Raw genomic sequence first — 17,506 nt, forward strand, 5'->3', positions numbered from 1 at the left:
TCCTGGGCGGCGGCTCCCACAGTGGAGATCCGCCACGTGATACAGCAACGCCCGTGGACAGGGGGCCTTAGGCTCGCTCTGTCTATAGAATCGTAGAATGGTAGAGTTGGAAGGGACCTCCAGGGTCATCGGGTCCAACCCCCTGCTCAGTGCAGGATTTACTAAATCATCACAGACAGATATTTGTCCAAACAAATCTCTTTCAACAAGTGGAGCAATGACCGCTCACTGAATGGAGGCGGAGTGTGCAAGAGATCTCTGACTGCCGCCTCCAAGCAGGCTTATGGTTTCTTGACTTTTAGGTGAGCTAAAAACCAAGCAACTATGACAAGTAAGCGATTCTTACTCATTCTGCTGAGTCCTCTGTTTAGACGGGAGGACAGTTGCCCATATTCGCTGTTTTCCGCATTTTAGGCCGCCTGCAGACGAGCGGGTCGGATCCGGCGGCGAGAATTCTCGCCGCGGGACCTGACCCCAGCGCCTGCAGGTAGGAGCGCGTACTTACCCGCTCCTGGCGGCCCCGGCTCTTTCATGCGCAGGCCGGAGCCGGCGGCTGAGTGAGTGACGTTTCTGAGCGGGGCTCGCAGAGCCCCGTGCAGAAATAGGACATGCCGCGGTTTGTTTGCCGTGCGAGATTTCGTGCGGCCAAACCGCGGCCGTCTGCATAGGAGTGCGTATTGTAATGCACTCCTATGCAGGCTTTCAGTGGCGGAAATCCCGCGGCGGGATTTCCACCGGTGTGCAGGCGGCCTTACTTGGTTGTCTATCAGCCCATGCAAAAGTCTGCTTAATCATATGTAAAAATCCCTGTTTCCTACAGCTTATACTGTGAAAATGTTGGGGAAAGTGGAAAAGAGGGGATGACCAAGGGCAAGATGGAGGGATGATATCCTTCAGTTGACAGGATAGATCTTGGTGGAGTTGGGGGTGGCAACAGCCGAAAGGAAGCTTTGGCGTAGGCTGGTCCACGAGGTCACAAAAAATCGGAAGCGACTGAACGAATAAACAACAAACAGCTAATACTGCAGGGGGCCGAAGTTCATTTTTACAAAAATACCACTGGACTGAATGTAATGCCACGACTACATTCATCCACACTATTGTCAAACACAAGTCCTACAAGGAATAACGGGAATAAAAAGCTAATATCAATTAGCATGCAGTGATAGTAAGCAGCCAGTCTTTAACAGAATCTGGGGTTTTATGTCTTACCTTTTCAGCAGGGTGCTTAAGCGTACTTTTGTGATATTTTAGGTCTAAAAAGGTATACAAGGCACTGAAATGTTTTGGAGTTTGTGTCAACGTAATCTATATATATTTTTCTTTTTTTCAGAAGCGGTCGAAAGGTCAAGTTCTTTTCGATAAAGTGTGTGAACATCTAAATCTACTGGAAAAAGACTATTTTGGCCTGGTGTACAGAGACTTGGAAAATCAAAAGGTGCACATTTTTTCTAATCGTAGAGCATGGATTTGTGAGATAAAAAGAACTCTAATTATTTGTCTGTACAACTTAGTAATAAAAGTCTCCAGGTATGCAGCCAATGTGTGAGAGTAAAACTACACATGAATTTAGATATGTCTAACCGGCATTCATCAGTCCAACCAGTCCTAAAAGTTCTGCTAGGCAGTGCAGTGAACATGGTCTCCAGGACAGATCTAATCATTGTACATTACATACAGCAATTAGACATAGATTTATGGAAGAGGTATAATTATGTCTATTACATACAAATACAGTAACGGACATTATTAATAGAATTATCCTATACAAATTAGGTTATTAGTAGAGATGAGCGAGTATACTCGCTAAGGCACATTACTTGAGCATGTAGTGCCTTAGCCGAGTATCTCCCCGCTCGTCTCTAAAGATTTGGGGGCCGGCGCGGGTGACAGGTGAGTTGCGGGGGGAGAGAGAGGGAGAGAGATCTCCCCTCCGTTCCTCCCCGCTCTCCCCCGCCGGCCCCCGAATCTTTAGAGACGAGCGGGGAGATACTCGGCTAAGGTACTACTCGCTCAAGTAATGTGCCTTAGCAAGTATACTCGCTCATCTCTAGTTATTAGCTAATACTTGGAATAACCTTAAAGGGGTGGTCTCGCGGCAGCAAGTGGGGTTATACACTTCTGTATGGCCATATTAATGCACTTTGTAATGTACATCGTGCATTAAATATGAGCCATACAGAAGTTATTCACTTACCTGCTCCGTTGCTAGCGTCTCCGTTGCCATGGTTCCGTCTAACTTCGGTGTCTTCTTGCTTTTTTAGACGCGCTTGCGCAGATGCATCTTCTCCCTTCGGCTGGTCTTGGAAGCATCGGCGTTTTGGCTCCGCCCCCTTGTACGCATCATCGCGTAGCTCCGCCCATGACGTGTGCCGGTTCCAGCCTCCTGATTGGCTGGAATCGGCACATGACGGGGGCGGAGCCACGCGATGATGCGTACAAGGGGGCGGAGCCAAAACGCCGATGCTTCCAAGACCAGCCGAAGGGAGAAGATGCATCTGCGCAAGCGCGTCTAAAAAAGCAAGAAGACACCGAAGTTAGACGGAACCATGGCAACGGGGACGCTAGCAACGGAGCAGGTAAGTGAATAACTTCTGTATGGCTCATATTTAATGCACGATGTATATTACAAAGTGCATTAATATGGCCATACAGAAGTGTATAGACCCACTTGCTTTCGCGAGACAACCCCTTTAACACTAAAGTGCTTGGCTTTCTGCCTTTTATATAGCAAGTTAAAACCTTTTGGCTGTTGAGTCCTTCTACCATTCCACGTCTGAGTAAAAGTGCAAACAGCTTAGATCCAAAGTCTTAACACCGAAACCGTGATCGTCAAAGGAGCTGCATTCATATATAATTTAGTATAACCAAGAGGAATTACTCATAATAGCGTTATATTGCGTTCCCGAGCTATGCAGACCTACACTTCTAAAAATGTAACATCATTTGAAAGAGCTTCCCTAGTTTAGAGCCCATTGTTGTGTCCTTCTCTAACTACACAAGAAGATTGGTTTATGTAGGTACGTACCTTCTTCCATAGCCAGACCTTTTTAATATAAAAAGGAGTTGTCCAGTTTTGAAATATTGATGACCTGTCCTCAGGATCAGTCATTGATGGGAGGGGAGAGGGGGGATCATAACAATCAGATATAGTACAATGTTCTTCACACTTTTATTACATGTTACTGTACAAATCAATGCTCCTCTCAGTATTTTACATGAGATTCGGATAGTATATGGCATTAGATTGCGCTGTGATGCAAATGGCACATGACCACTGTGGTCTGTGATTGGCTGCAGCGATCAGGTGGTAGCCGTTCATAAACAAAGGACCTTGGGATCTGCAGTGCTGGCAACGACTGGTCGAGTTAAGCTGCTTTTCGGCCTCATGTCCACGGGGAAAATCGGGCCCGCCACGGATTCTCCATGCAGAATCCCGCTGCGGGTCCCTCCTTTCCCGGGGACATGAGGCTAAAAATAAGAATAAACTTAGCTGTCTGGATGCCGCGGATCTTCCCTCCGTCGCAGCCGGATCTTCTTTCTTCGGCCCGGCAGATGTGCTTGGCACGCCGGCTGCGTGTTGCGCGCATGCGCCGGGCACATCTGCGGGCCGAAGACAGAAGATCCGGCCGTGACAGAGAGAAGATCCGCAGCGTCCGGACAGGTTAGTTTTAATTCTGGTACGGTGTTCCGCGGATCCGGATGGCTTCCATAGGCTTCAATAGAAGCCTGCAGGAACCGTCCCCGCGGGAGACCCGCACTAAAATGGAGCATGTCGCGTTTTTTTTCCCGCACGCGGATCCGCACCTGAAGGGAAAAATGACATCCGCAGGTATTTAAAGGGGTTGTCCCGCGAAAGAAAGTGGGGTTCAGCACTTCTGTATGGCCATATTAATGCACTTTGTAATGTACATCGTGCATTAATTATGAGCCATACAGAAGTTATTCACTTACCTGTTCCGTTGCTAGCGTCCCCGTCGCCATGGTGCCGTCTAATTTCAGCGTCTAATCGCCCGATTAGACGCGCTTGCGCAGTCCGGTCTTCTCCCTGGTGAATGGGGCCGCTCGTGCCAGAGAGCTGGTCCTTGTAGCTCCGCCCCGTCACGTGTGCCGATTCCAGCCAATCAGGAGGCTGGAATCAGCAATGGACCGCACAGAGCCCACGGTGCACCATGGGAGAAGACCCGCGGAGCATCGTGGGTGAAGATCCCGGCGGCCATCTTGCTAAGGTAAGAAAGAAGTCGCCGCAGAGCGGGGATTCGGGTAAGTACTAAACTGTTTTGTTTTTTAACCCATCCCTTGTGTTTGTCTCGCGCCGAACGGGGGGCCTATTGGAAAAAAAAAAACCCGTTTCGGCGCGGGACAACCCCTTTAACTACCTGCAGGTGTCCAATGCATGCCTATGCGGGAAAAACGCTGCGGATTTTAAATAATCTTTCCCCCATGGACATGAGGCCGAAGTTTTAACATATGTGCAGTGATTTCGATACATGTTCGTAAATGTTAGCAGTTTTTGATATACTCTTGGCTTTTATTGGCTGCTTAGTGTATGTTGGGTTGTTTAGAATATTTTAGTGACTTCGATGATTTGAAGAGTCTGCAACCAATATACTCTGTAATACATTCACTATACTGACAAGACTGACATCTTGGTGTCTCAAACAAAGGTTTACCTTTTACTAATCCCCCAAGTATACATGTATATTTATGAGCAGGAATGAATTGGGTAATTCAGCTTTCAGCTCCAATAACAAAATGAAGGTGCCTTAAGGCTCTAGATAATGTCAATGGAGGAAGCAGAGAAGCTTATTTTGACATTCCCTTGCCATAAATGGCACCTTTATACTGCAGATGTCTCCTAAATTTGCTGAAAAATGTCTACAGAATTTAATTTGCTGCACAACTTCTCTTCCCTATTAAAGGCATATTAGAAAACTGATTATAATTAAAGGGGTTGTCTCGCGGCAGCAAGTGGGGTTAAGCACTTCTGTATGGCCATATTAATGCACTTTGCAATATACATCGTGCATTAATTATGAGCCATACAGAAGTTATTCACTTACCTTCCCTGCGCTGGCGTCCCCGTCTCCATGGTGCCGTCTAACTTCAGCGTCTAATCTCCCGATTAGACGCGCTTGCGCAGAAGGGTCTTCTGCCTTCGGCTCTGTCCGGCAGCAGCGGCATTCTGGCTCCGCCCCCTTGTACGCGTCATCGCGTAGCTCCGCCCCGTTACGTGTGCCAATTCCAGCCTCCTGATTCCAGCTAACTCGGTCAACTCAAGTGAAGGCGTAGAGTACATGCAGATTTTTTAGATTGTCTATTTGCCAAAATCTTGGAAAAAATGTATTCAGTAAGGAGCGTATGTTGGCCTACTTAAAAAGATGTCGATAGTCACGCACCTATAGTTATATGTATGTAGATCACCTGTAATACACATGAGCTATTAATTACTATGGCTAGTAATCTGCAGGCTGGTCATGTAGCTTTCATCTTCCGTAAGTGATTAGAGGAGAGCAGAGCCTAAGGCGAGCTGTTGTAGCTGGCAGGTGCATACATAATTGCCAAATAATTATAAGCTGGCCTTTGTTGCTGAATCCATGCAAGGCACTCCAGCATTCAAGCTGATATTAGGTATTCATTCACATAGTGAGAACACCTTGTTACTAATTGCATTTACATATGTATGAACCAATAAATTGGGATTTTTTTTGACAATTTCATTTTAGAAGGACAAACCTTTTTTGGGAGATATTTAGTTCCAGTGCTGTTAGTCTGTTTGCTGAACATCTGTTGCATACTACTGCAAAAGTATTATGAAAAGCAAACAAATGGAATTAGATTGCTTCCCGATGTTGTTAATTTTGCGCAATTTTGGTGCCAAATGTCACTTTGAAAAACCAATAATTCTTCTTCCAAATCTATTTAGTCCATATATTTATTCCCCTGGGAACTTAAGTTGGCTGATGGTAGCATGTCTATAGGCTTGCCTCTACATGTCTTTGCCTTAGGGCTCAAAACACTGAAGCGATGGGAAAGAAGAAGCAGGTATCCTATTATAGGTACCAGATGATCCTTGGATTCCAGATCAATGTTATATAGGAGAATAAGATCAAGCAATGTCAAACCAATAGAGGTTAGGAGGCTAGTATTGCTCTTTCAGTGAGGAGGAGCTCCACTCATTTTCATTGATGATAAAAATGTGGCCTTTTAAAGGGCAGACTAGGTGGACCAGGTATGTGGCCTTTTAAAGGGCAGACTAGGTGGACCAGGTATGTGGCCTTTTAGGCTGGGTTCACACAGGGCGGATTCCCGTCAGAAATCTCGCGGTTTGGCCGCAGCAAAAACCGCGAGATTTCCGCCGGGAGAACCACCGCGGTTTAAGGTGCGGCAGCTTTGAAGCAGCCCGGCCGCTTGCTTTTTAGTTGCGGCTGGCGCTCCATAGAGGAGAGCGCGGCCGCGACGAAAATAAACAAAAAAAAAAGTAAATAGACATGCTGCATCTTTTGAAGCTGCGGCGGCCGAAGCCGCGGTTTCAGCCGGATTTACCGCAGCGGATTAGCCATCCCATGTGGACGAGATTTCTGAGAAATCTCGTCCACATGGCTGGCTAATCCCGAGATTAGCGGCCGCGGGCGGATCTGCCGTGGCAAAACCGCGGCAAATCCGCCCTGTGTGAACCCAGCCTTGAAGGGCAGACTAGGTGGACCAGGTATGGGGCCTTTTAAAGGGCAGACTAGGTGGACCATGTATGTGGGCTTTTTATGCCATCAATTTCCTATGTTTAGAATACTAGTCAAAATGAGTAGGCCAGTTTCAGATAAGCATAGAAATCTTTGATATTGTGAGTGTTGCTCAGTAGTTGGGCCAGAACATTTGTCTATAAAATGGGCGTACAAGTTCATGCGTAATATGCTCATCTGAAACTGGCCTGATTAACTCTCGCATGATGGAGTGTATACCTGTATAGCTTATCTTAGGTTTTCATTTGCAATTTGATTAATTCAGTTTTTTTTTTCTCTTTTTTTTTTAGAACTGGTTGGATCCTGCTAAAGAAATCAAGAAACAAACACGAAGTAAGTTCTAAGAGCTGCAACTTGAAAGTTTCGGTATCCGTTATTACAATGTTGTGGCATATGAGCATGTCACCTATTAAGCTCATTGGAGTTTCTCATAAATAAGACTTAGTAAGTAATTGAGTAGACCACCTAAGGCTGCCTGTCCACGGGAATTGCAGTGTCCCACAGCAGGTCTCTGCTGCGGGAGACACTGCCCAGGAGCAGGAGCCTGCAGGCAGATCTCCGCAGTCAGCCTATCTGACAGATAGGCTGACCGCGGAGCATCGTGGCAATTCGCAGCATGCTGCGAATAGCCAGCCGTGATTGGAGAATCGCTATGATTCTCCCCTCATGGACAGGGGGGCTGCGCTTTCCATAGCATGGCTATGGAAAGCGTTCATTGCGTTCCCCACGGTCGGATTATCGTGGCGGGAAACGCAATTACAATTCGCCTGTGGACAGGAGGCCTAAAGCTCATTTACACGCAAAGACAATTTTCCAAATTATTGAAAGATTGACAGTTTTAGCGATTATTTTGCATAAACTACAAATGTTGATTAGCAGTTTATTGCCTTCATTTTGCATGTAAATGAGCCTACAGAAGCTGTTTGCAAATCCCAGCTTTGCACCCAGCTGCGCTGTCTTCAGACGGACTGCCGTGGGCTGTCAGCTGAATACACTGTAATCAGCTGCTTCTGTGGAGAACACAGCATGCGGTCCCTGCTATCTCTCTCCAGCTGAACGATGGATTTTATGCTCGCCTAAAAATCATCGTTCAGCCGAAGAGTGAAAGATGAAAGCATTTAAACGCAATGATTATCGCTCAAAAGCCATAGTTTTGAACCAATGTTGAGCGATAATCGTTGCATGTAAATGGGGCTTTAGCCAGGCAAAAGAAAGAAATTGAATTTGTCTTAGGGGATGCTGTTCAGATGTAACAATCGTGGACACACAAAAAGGTAAAATGCTCTTGAATGTCTATTCTTGACTAAAATATCTTTAAGCCATCGAGTACCTAATGTTTTTTATTTGAAGCCATTCACCAGTGATTTAATGTACTTTGTGAAATAAGTCTTTTTTATGTGAACAACGGTCTCCTAAGTGGTTGTCATAATGGGTTTAAATTAACGACACTCAAATGCGCGTTACACGCATTTAATATTTTTATCTACTGTAAGTAGGAAAAAATAAAACGTCCTGACGGCATTGAGGCCATTTGACCATTATTTCTGTAGTGTCAGAATAAAGTAGCAGTCTTAAATTATACTGGAGTAAAACTGACTAACTTTAACAAGTACTTACAGCAACTGCTTCGAAAAGAGGATTGGAAATCGTTAATGTGCTACTTCTCTGCCAAAATATATTTTGTTGAGAAAATATCTGATAATGACCGTATGGAATCACAGGTAGCCACACTCCTTCCACTAAGCGTGGTATTGTGTGTACAGTATATCCCTGTCAGAAAGTTTTTAAAGGGAACCTTTCATCACTTCCACGCCTATAAAACCTACATCAATACAAGACTGTAAGCACATACAACAGCATGCAGGGTTTCCAAGTCAAGAGGTTCACCATTATACGCCAATGCCCCACATACGGTAGTATAAGGCTACTCCAACACTATGTATCAACACAAGAAGGCAAAAGGCGTATGAAGCCAATCAATCCCTTTATTTAACCCCTCAAGGATCATATCTATTATGTATCATTCAACATGGCTGTCTGAGGGCTTGCTTTTTGTGGGACGGGTTGTATGTCTCAATGGTACTAGTTAAAGAACCATATAAGGAACTGAAAAACTTCTAACAAACTCTTAAATGGCATGAAATGGAAGAAAAACGAAATTCTTCCATTTTTGGGGTTGGCTAATCGTTTGTACTGTGTACACATTGCAGCAAAAGGGACATAACGTTATTCTATGGCTCAGTACGATTACTATGATACTAAATTCATCATTTTTTTTTTTTTTTTTTTTCTTCCGTACTTTTAAAATAGAAAATATCTTCGAAAAACACTAAAATTACGTATATTCTGCCGCAATCATCTGACAGCCATAACCTTTTTAGCATAGTTGTGTGAGGGCTTGTTTTCTGGAGTAAATATGACTTTTTGATCGCTTTCTATTTCTTTTTGGAGACTGGGTTACCAATAAAGTGCAATTCAGGCATTTTTTTTTTCTGACCATATTCACCATTCAGGGTAAATTATGTTACTTCGTTATTTTGATAGATCAGACTATTATGAACACAGCGATACCACCTGTGTTTTATTGAGATTTGTTATAAATATGACTATTTTTAAATCTTATTTTTTAATAATTTAATTTTAAAAAATTAAAACTGATTTTTATACTTAAAAAAAAAAATTTTGTGCAACTTCTTATGAAATCAATGGGGAGCCGTGTCTGCAGTTATAAACGCTGACTACTTCCCACAGGTCGGAGCAGAGGCTTCCTCTCCCACCCCTGTGTAATTGCAGTGCTGTCAGTGTGCGCACAATCAGCTGATAGGCTGGGGGTCCATTGCTCAGGACCCCCGACCAATCAGCTATTGATGAGTTATCCTGAAAAGCCAAAAAACATGAAAGCCTTCACGGTTGACCCATATTCACACCAGTGTCCTGAGTCCTGTGTTTTGGGGATCTTGTAGACTTCTAGTGGGTCCATCAGGTTTCCTTTTGCTATTGAGTGGCTCACATGTTGCAATAAGTACACATTAATTGAGATGTCATGTATTTTTATATTGTCTCACCCCCCTGCCAGTCCTGTGCTCAGGCACAATTATAATTACACCGCTGCTTTATGTCATATTATCTTATATTTTTAGCTGAAATGTGCCCCGATGTCTGGCAGTCTCCGCATCCTTCCCAGCAGCGTTCTCACCCATCACTTTTATTTTCACTCAGATCTGGATTTTACTGCGTTTCTGTACAACATAATGACCTTGCATCTTCCAGCGTGTCTCCGCTGCAGTCCTGATGAAAGTAGTTTTGCAGCATGCTGGGCCTCAAATAATATACTTGCTGAAATCTTGTGTCTGCAGACATTTCTTCTTTCCTCTTCTTATGCAACTGACACAGAAATGGGCGCATTACTTGTTATACGAGGAACCTCTAACAAGTATCTCATATTTCTGCAAGACGCACCTAAAGACCCAGCTTAACCTGCTGCTGTGGATCTCTGCTCCGTAACCCACATGGATACATGTAGATTTCGGTGCAGAATGTTCTGCATCTCTAGGTGCGTCTTGCAGAAATAATCCCCAAGTGTGACGGGTCCCTAAGGGCTCATGTCCACGGGCAAAATATGATTTAAGATCCGCAGCGGATCTCCCGCATGCGGATCCGCATCCCATAGGGATGCATTGACCACCCGCGGGTAGATAAATACCCGCGGATCGTCAATAAAAGGGATTTAAAAAAAAATGGAGCATGGAAAAATCCGGACCATGCTCCATTTTCGTGCGGGTCTCCCGCGGGGACGGCTCCCGCGGGCTTCTATTGAAGCCTATGGAAGCCGTCCGGATCCGCGGGAGACCTAAAATAGGAATTTAAAGTATTTACCATCCGGCGCGGGCGGGGAAGGTCAGCTGTTCCTCACGGCCGCATCTTCCTTGCTTCGGCTCGGCGGATGTGCCCGGCGCATGCGCGCGGCACGTCGGCGACGTGCCGGCGACGTGCCGCCGGCGTCAGGAATTCATCCGCCGGCCGAAAATGAAGATCCGGCCGTGAGGAACAGCTGATCTTCTCCGCCCGCGCCGGATGGTAAATACTTTTAAATTCTTATTTTCGGCGCTCATGTCCGCGGGGCAGGAGGGACCCGCTGCAGATTCTACATGTAGAATCTGCAGCGGATCTGATTTTCCCCGTGGACATGAGGCCTAAGGGTTTGGGGTTAGCTAATAAAAACAAGTGTCAAATTATCGTCTCCTGTTTTCAGATGGCTCTTGGCTGTTTTCCTTTAATGTGAAGTTCTACCCACCTGATCCTTCCCAGCTTTCAGAAGACATAACCAGGTATTTATATTTTCTTTAAAGTGCTTTGTGATGATGCATTTTTGTTCATTTTCAGCCAGTGCACAAAATGTTGAAATGGCGATGAAAGTGGCTTTTATTTTGTCAGAAGGGGATGGTAATGACTATTGTACAGAATTCTTGTCTACACGGCTTGTTTATGAGCATGTACACGATAATGGTGCTTTTAATGAGTGGCTCTACCACAGCAGTAAATCTGTACACCCATTAATGGTGGCCCTGGTAATTCCAACTCTACCAAACGTACACAAATGCAGTATGTCATCCGTTACAGTCTAAGGGCGCTATTATATGAGCAATGCTAACGCTTTCGAGTTGGAGCTAACTGTGCGGGCTTCACCTGCACTTGCCGATTCAGCCTGGCAGTTGTCCTTCAGTGCGAGCGCTAGTGGCGGACTTTAGTACTGGTGTACTAGTGACTTTTAGAACCACCACCATAATCTCTAATTGATCATTACATTGATCTCCGTGCTTTATAATATGTTTGATTTATGGCAAATGCGCATGTTGCTGTTGAATTTATTATTGTACTACATTAGGAGTGGATGGCAGATGATGCTTCTGTAGGTCAGCCAAGCTTAGTACCAGGTCTGAAGCTCTCAGCTTTAGGACTCATTTACAAGACCGTTTTTACGTGGCTAATTTAGCCGCTTTTAAAAATTGCGACCGTGTGAAGCATAGGATTTCAATTTATTCGTTCAGGTGACCAGTTTTTAGCCACATAAAGACGTTGTGCCAGAAAAGCTAAAATATCCGCGACCGATTTTATACATGTCCGGAAAAGAAAGATCTTGCCCTATCTTTTGCCCGATATACGCAGGCAGCTCCCATAGACTCTTATGGGAGCTGAACAAAAAGGGAGAGGAAGCGAGTTTAATAGCGGTCAGTGCTGCTAAAACATGACCGGTGCCACTATTTAGGCATTAGAAGTAATTTCAAGGATTTATGCCATATATACTTCGCACCCTGCTGTGTGAATGGACAAGAAAACGCTAAGTTTAGTCGAGAGTGGAGCGCCGCTTTTTCCTGTTCATTCAGTTTTGCGTCCAGAGTAAAAATGCATCGCCCGTGTGAAAGAGGTCTTAGTACCGGCCTGTTTGAGCTAATTGCCCTTTCACTCAGTCATCAGCATTGAAGTTTGACCATAGTAACTCAATTTTACTTGACCGAATAATGTAAATTGCAGCACATCTGTGTTTATACCAGATTACTTAAACCCCATTTACATGCAAAGATGGGTGCTCAACATTCGTCAGAAGCTGACCGTTTTGAGCGATCATTTTATATTCGCTACTAATGGACTAATCAGCCCATTAGTGGCTAACTAGCTTCATTTGCATGTATTTAGAGAAGAGTGGGTGATCTGTTCTCTAAATACATCCACTTTGTTCTCCGCGGGCTGTGCTGATGGCACTGTATGCAGCAGGAAGCCCGTGGCAGAACACAGCATGCCGTCCCTCTTGTCAGGGATGACTGCTTTTACGCTGACTTGAAGTCAGCAATGAACGAAGAGTGCACAGTAAGTGCTTGATGGGCACGTATTTATACGCAACGTCTATCTCTCAAAAGCCTTCGTTTGGGCGAATTTTGACTGATTGTTGCGTGTAAATAGGGCTTTAGTTGGACTGATTTGGTCTACTACAGTGTTTGTCAATCCCAGTCCTAAAGTACCCCCAACAGGTCATACCTTTACGATATCCTATAAAGAGAATACTTACCTGTAGCAAGTTCTACGGTACTAACAATTATATCACCTGTGCAATACTAAAGAAATCCTGAAGACCTGACCTGTTGAGGGGTTTTGACATACTGATACATGATGGATACTTTTTGCAGAGATTGTACTGTGCTGAAATGCTCCAATTTAGAATTGCTGTATATTGTTTTTATCTTTTTGTTATGGTATTGGATGTAAAATGTATATATATTTGTTCACAGACTCTCATTATGTTCATATGTGATTTGCCATAGGTGCACTAATTCTATTACTGCTGTCCTATTCTGCAGTATGTGTCACCATGGGAAGTAAATACAGAGCTGCAGAGGATCTGGTTAACAGGTTCTCAATTTAGACAGCACTCATTATGGCTTATTTAGTAAAATGCCGTAGACAAGATAATTATGCTCTCGCAAATAGCACCTAATCTGCCTCTGACTTTGTGTTCAGTATCGCTGTTGGTAACAGCACGTCATTGATGCAATGTACTATTGCCGTTTACTCAACTATAATTTGAGTACAGTGGAAAAAAGGAATGCTGACATGCTCTTGATATGTCATTGCCCATTATAACCTGTGGACATGTCTGGTATATTACATATGTAATATCTAAACATAATTTTTTTTTTTTTAATTTCCCATTTCACTATGTATATTTCACTCTCATAACAGTCTGGCAGTTCCTGTTCATTAAAGGAAACTTGTCAGCAGTCATCTCATTATCATCATAGGCAGGATAATAATGAAAGGTAACACCTACATATAGATAACGCAGGATCCATCATTCACGATTTGTGATGGTCACAGCTCCCCTCCTCCCCCACCTGTGCAATGACCTCTGTATATATCTCAGAATATAGAATAAAAGAAATCAACAATAAGCAAATCAAAGCAGTAGAAAATAAGAATATATTTCACTATCTGGTTTTAATTGGTAAAAAATATGCTGACGGGAATACGTTCCCTCTGCAATGCTATAGAGTACATGACACTAATATTCACACCCAAGAGCAAATGTTTCAATTAATGTGTTTTTGTATGTTTTTACACTGTTGCAGCTTCTATGTTTGTTACATTCATTTTGACATGTCACCTGGAGATCATTTTGTTTGCAGGTTCTATATGATGTTACTTGTGCTTTATCCCCATACAGGTACTATCTATGCTTGCAGTTACGGGATGACATTGTATCTGGGCGTCTCCCTTGTTCCTTTGTCACACTAGCTCTTCTGGGATCTTACACTGTGCAATCAGAACTTGGGGACTATGACCCTGAAGAGTATGGCAGTGACTATGTCAGTGAATTTCGCTTTGCACCAAACCAGACAAAAGAACTGGAAGACAAAGTTGTTGAGCTGCACAAAAGTTACAGGTGAGATGATAATGTGAACATTTATTTCTTACCGTGTTTCCCCGAAAATGAGACACTGTCTCATATTAATTTTTGCCACAAAAGAGACAGTGTCTTATTTTCGGAAGGTGTCTAATACTCACCTACCGCCAGTCGCTGCCATGTCCTGCTTAAAGCCGACAGAGCAGTTTTTCCTGGAAGCGGGGCTTGAATACCCCGCCTCCATGAAGCTAATGCTCTGATTGGTTAATCGAGCGCTGTCTCTCATTGGCCGACGCAGCGCTCTATTAACCAATAACAGCCATTCAATGACATCCGGCCTAACTCTTCTCCACCCAGCCTATTCCACAAAGTTTATATAACACTGTTCTTTGGGGGGATCTTTTAAGTAGTTTATCTGATTAGTAGGTAAGGCATTGTTCACATCAACACTGTGTTCTGTTCTGATGGGGTTTAGAATAGCATAGTCTCCAGCACTTTTCCTGATATCTGCCAACACTGGAAATGTGATGAACCCCACTAGAAGTCAGTCAGGATTTAGTGGGACCCATTGAAAATGGATCCATCATAACAATCATGGCTCCGAAAGGAATAAAAGTTGGGTGAATACAATTGTGCGTTAACAACATAATATCGAACTAACCGCGGTGTGCAAGGGAAGTCTACTTATGTTTTGCTAAGTGATGTTCTTATTTCGCGGTTGACTATATTTGCCACAGAATCGGTAGTAAATAAATGGTACCCGTTCATTTCTGGAGTACATTCAACAGAAGGATACAAACTCCATAAGAGCTCCTAACAAAAGGTAATTTAGGTGACAGAATTAGTCCAGGGAAGCTGGGAGCCACAGGGAAAGGAAAAGTCTGGCTGCAAACTAGACAGTCTGACGATTCGTTAGTTTTAGGAACTCAAAACTACAGAAAGCAAAAATAAGCAGCGTAATTGATTTTTAGAATACAAAGAACCTCAAATCTATAATCTGCCAAAAATAGCATCTTTTCTGAGAAATTCCTTTTGTGAAGTAGAATACTGCGGTACAGAAACTTACGGTGAAGAGGCTCATTACAGTGCAAACCCTTAACAGCTTCAGGTTCTTATTCTGCTACTATGAATAACACATTTTCATAGATTGCATAGAAAGACACCAGTAGATAATGCTGAGTAGATACTGCCTGCAAACAGAGATAAATCTATCTAGATGGTTTTAGGTAATTTCTTCATTATCATAATGATTGCTGTAAACAAATTACATCAATGTGTACACTCATTACTATTGTATCTAGAATGGCCCATATGAAGTGATTTCTGAATTAACATATCATATACTTGGTACAAGTTAAATCAATCTTTAAGCATGTTTTGATGAATTTTCCATCAATGTAGTATCGTGTTGGGTTATTTTGCCTTGGCTGTAAGATCACCTGCAGCTTTTGTCCCCATGGCAAACAATTGAATTTGAAATTATAGTGCAAATCATGGCCATTATACCCTATAGCAGCTGCTCGGCCTGCCTCTATTGGATAGACCACTAATACAGGCTGTTCCTCAAAAACATGGACATGGACTCATCTGAGAGAGTTATGCTGGGCAGGAAGCACATTATTGTAGGTCTCAAAGCTGATGCCCTGCCTTGTGTAGGGCAGACTGTCCAAATGTAAACTATAAAGGTGTAGGGATCAGTAGTGGCTGCTATATGTACTGTGGAAAGTAACCTTTGGCAACTTTTTGAAAATATTCTTTCTCCTCATAAGGCATACTTCTGCCCTCAAAGTCTACTCCCAATAACCAGTAATATACATATGGAAGCACTATTTGTGCCTAACTTTTGGTTTTGAGCACGCTTATGCAACAGTCTTCTGCAAGCTGCTTATACCCTTAACCCTTTCCAATCCAATTTGTATCCTGGTTTTCCTAACGGACTTTATTTTTTTTCCTGCTGTTATACAACAGCGCTATCTGCTGGCTAAATCCAGTACTGCATGAGGTGACACGTTGGATAGGTTCCGACAGCAGAGAGGCTGGCAATGTACAGTAAGAGAACCCCGACGGCCGTCTTCCAACATCGGAGCTGTACAGCCTTAAATCATAATGTCTTCAGACGTCAGACAGTGGATTGGAAAGAGTTAACGGGCTCCTGCATGATCATTTTTATTGTATATGTTAAAATATATATAGTATGAGAAGAGACATATTGAGAAACATACATACAACCTGGAAAAGAAAGAGTAAAATAGTTTTTATAGCTGCATGTTTAAAAAAAATTCAAGCTATCAGTTCATGGAAGAAGGGTGGTTAAAGAATAGCAAGATACTATACCATCTGCAATCAATGTAGTAACCTGCCTGGCAAAGGTGGTTGGGTGAGGGGAGTTGCTTCAATCATTACCGTAGCTGTAAAATATCTTATTTGTGGTTGCATATATGCTTTAAAACAAATCCACGCACTGTTCTGTGTATGTATGTATGTTTTGATTTTATGTTGCTTTTACATATGTGCCTAATACAAACTCCCACACACTAGCAAACGCCTAGAAAAATATCGGCAAATTGCAGACTTTTATGGCCGTTTGACTACTGTTGTCAATTGTGAGGGGATTTCTTATTTTATACCTCGCCTGATTTTTGGAGCCGTTTCTGAAATGTTATTGGTGTCAGTGCTGTCACTTTTATAGCTACCAGCTTATGTTTACGCACTACAGCCTCGGTATGTCTTCAGCTAATGCTATTTTCAGGGTAATGTAAGCAGTCCAAAAGCTGAGAAATGTTTCTGAATGTCTTAGCTTGATTGACAAATTGTAGATATCATTTCTTTGCTCCGATGTCTTATTGTGAAGAACATGCACGCAGTTAATAACGCAGTCTGAACATGCAGCAATCAGATCTCAGCAGTAACAATATATTATGGAAGAAATGAATTACCCAATCTCTTTTTATTCTGCAGAGGAATGACTCCTGCTGAAGCTGAAATGCACTTCCTGGAAAATGCCAAAAAATTGTCAATGTATGGGGTTGATCTACACCATGCAAAGGTATGACAGTATAGCTGCCAGTCATGTTGCTTACTTTCCAACCGGTTTGCTCTTTCAGTATGCTAACACCAGTCTGCTTTACAAAGTTATTGGTAAATATAACATTTTCGGGTTCTTAGAATTTTTAGTAACACACAACTTCTGGTGGGGGGGGGGGGGGGTGCAGACTACATAAAAAAAGCACATACACTGTGCTCCCCTACTGCTCTGATGCTGCCATGCCACCGCTCGCAGCGCTCCCAGTCTCCGGATTACAAACACTGCAGTGGACACGTATATTTTTACCCACATGACTGCTGCAGCCAATAGACAGCCCACATAAAA

General features: G+C 43.4%; 1 protein-coding gene across 19 annotated transcripts in view; it reads left to right on the plus strand.

The window, feature by feature from the left end:
- The window catches only part of EPB41L3 (erythrocyte membrane protein band 4.1 like 3), a 213,437-nt gene that overhangs the window by 126,883 nt on the left and 69,048 nt on the right, over window positions 1-17,506 (plus strand). For 18 of the 19 annotated variants that reach the window (XM_066579582.1, XM_066579581.1, XM_066579588.1 and 15 more), the window contains exons 4-8: window positions 1,334-1,438; window positions 7,031-7,073; window positions 10,993-11,068; window positions 13,957-14,175; window positions 17,095-17,182. In XM_066579582.1, the coding sequence (XP_066435679.1) occupies window positions 1,334-1,438; window positions 7,031-7,073; window positions 10,993-11,068; window positions 13,957-14,175; window positions 17,095-17,182 (531 nt within the window). The remainder of the gene's footprint in view (window positions 1-1,333; window positions 1,439-7,030; window positions 7,074-10,992; window positions 11,069-13,956; window positions 14,176-17,094; window positions 17,183-17,506) is intronic. The other variant, XM_066579586.1, reaches the window with a different exon arrangement.

Source organism: Eleutherodactylus coqui, chromosome 9 (assembly GCF_035609145.1).
Source record: "Eleutherodactylus coqui strain aEleCoq1 chromosome 9, aEleCoq1.hap1, whole genome shotgun sequence".
NCBI classification, from domain to species: Eukaryota; Metazoa; Chordata; class Amphibia; order Anura; family Eleutherodactylidae; genus Eleutherodactylus; species Eleutherodactylus coqui.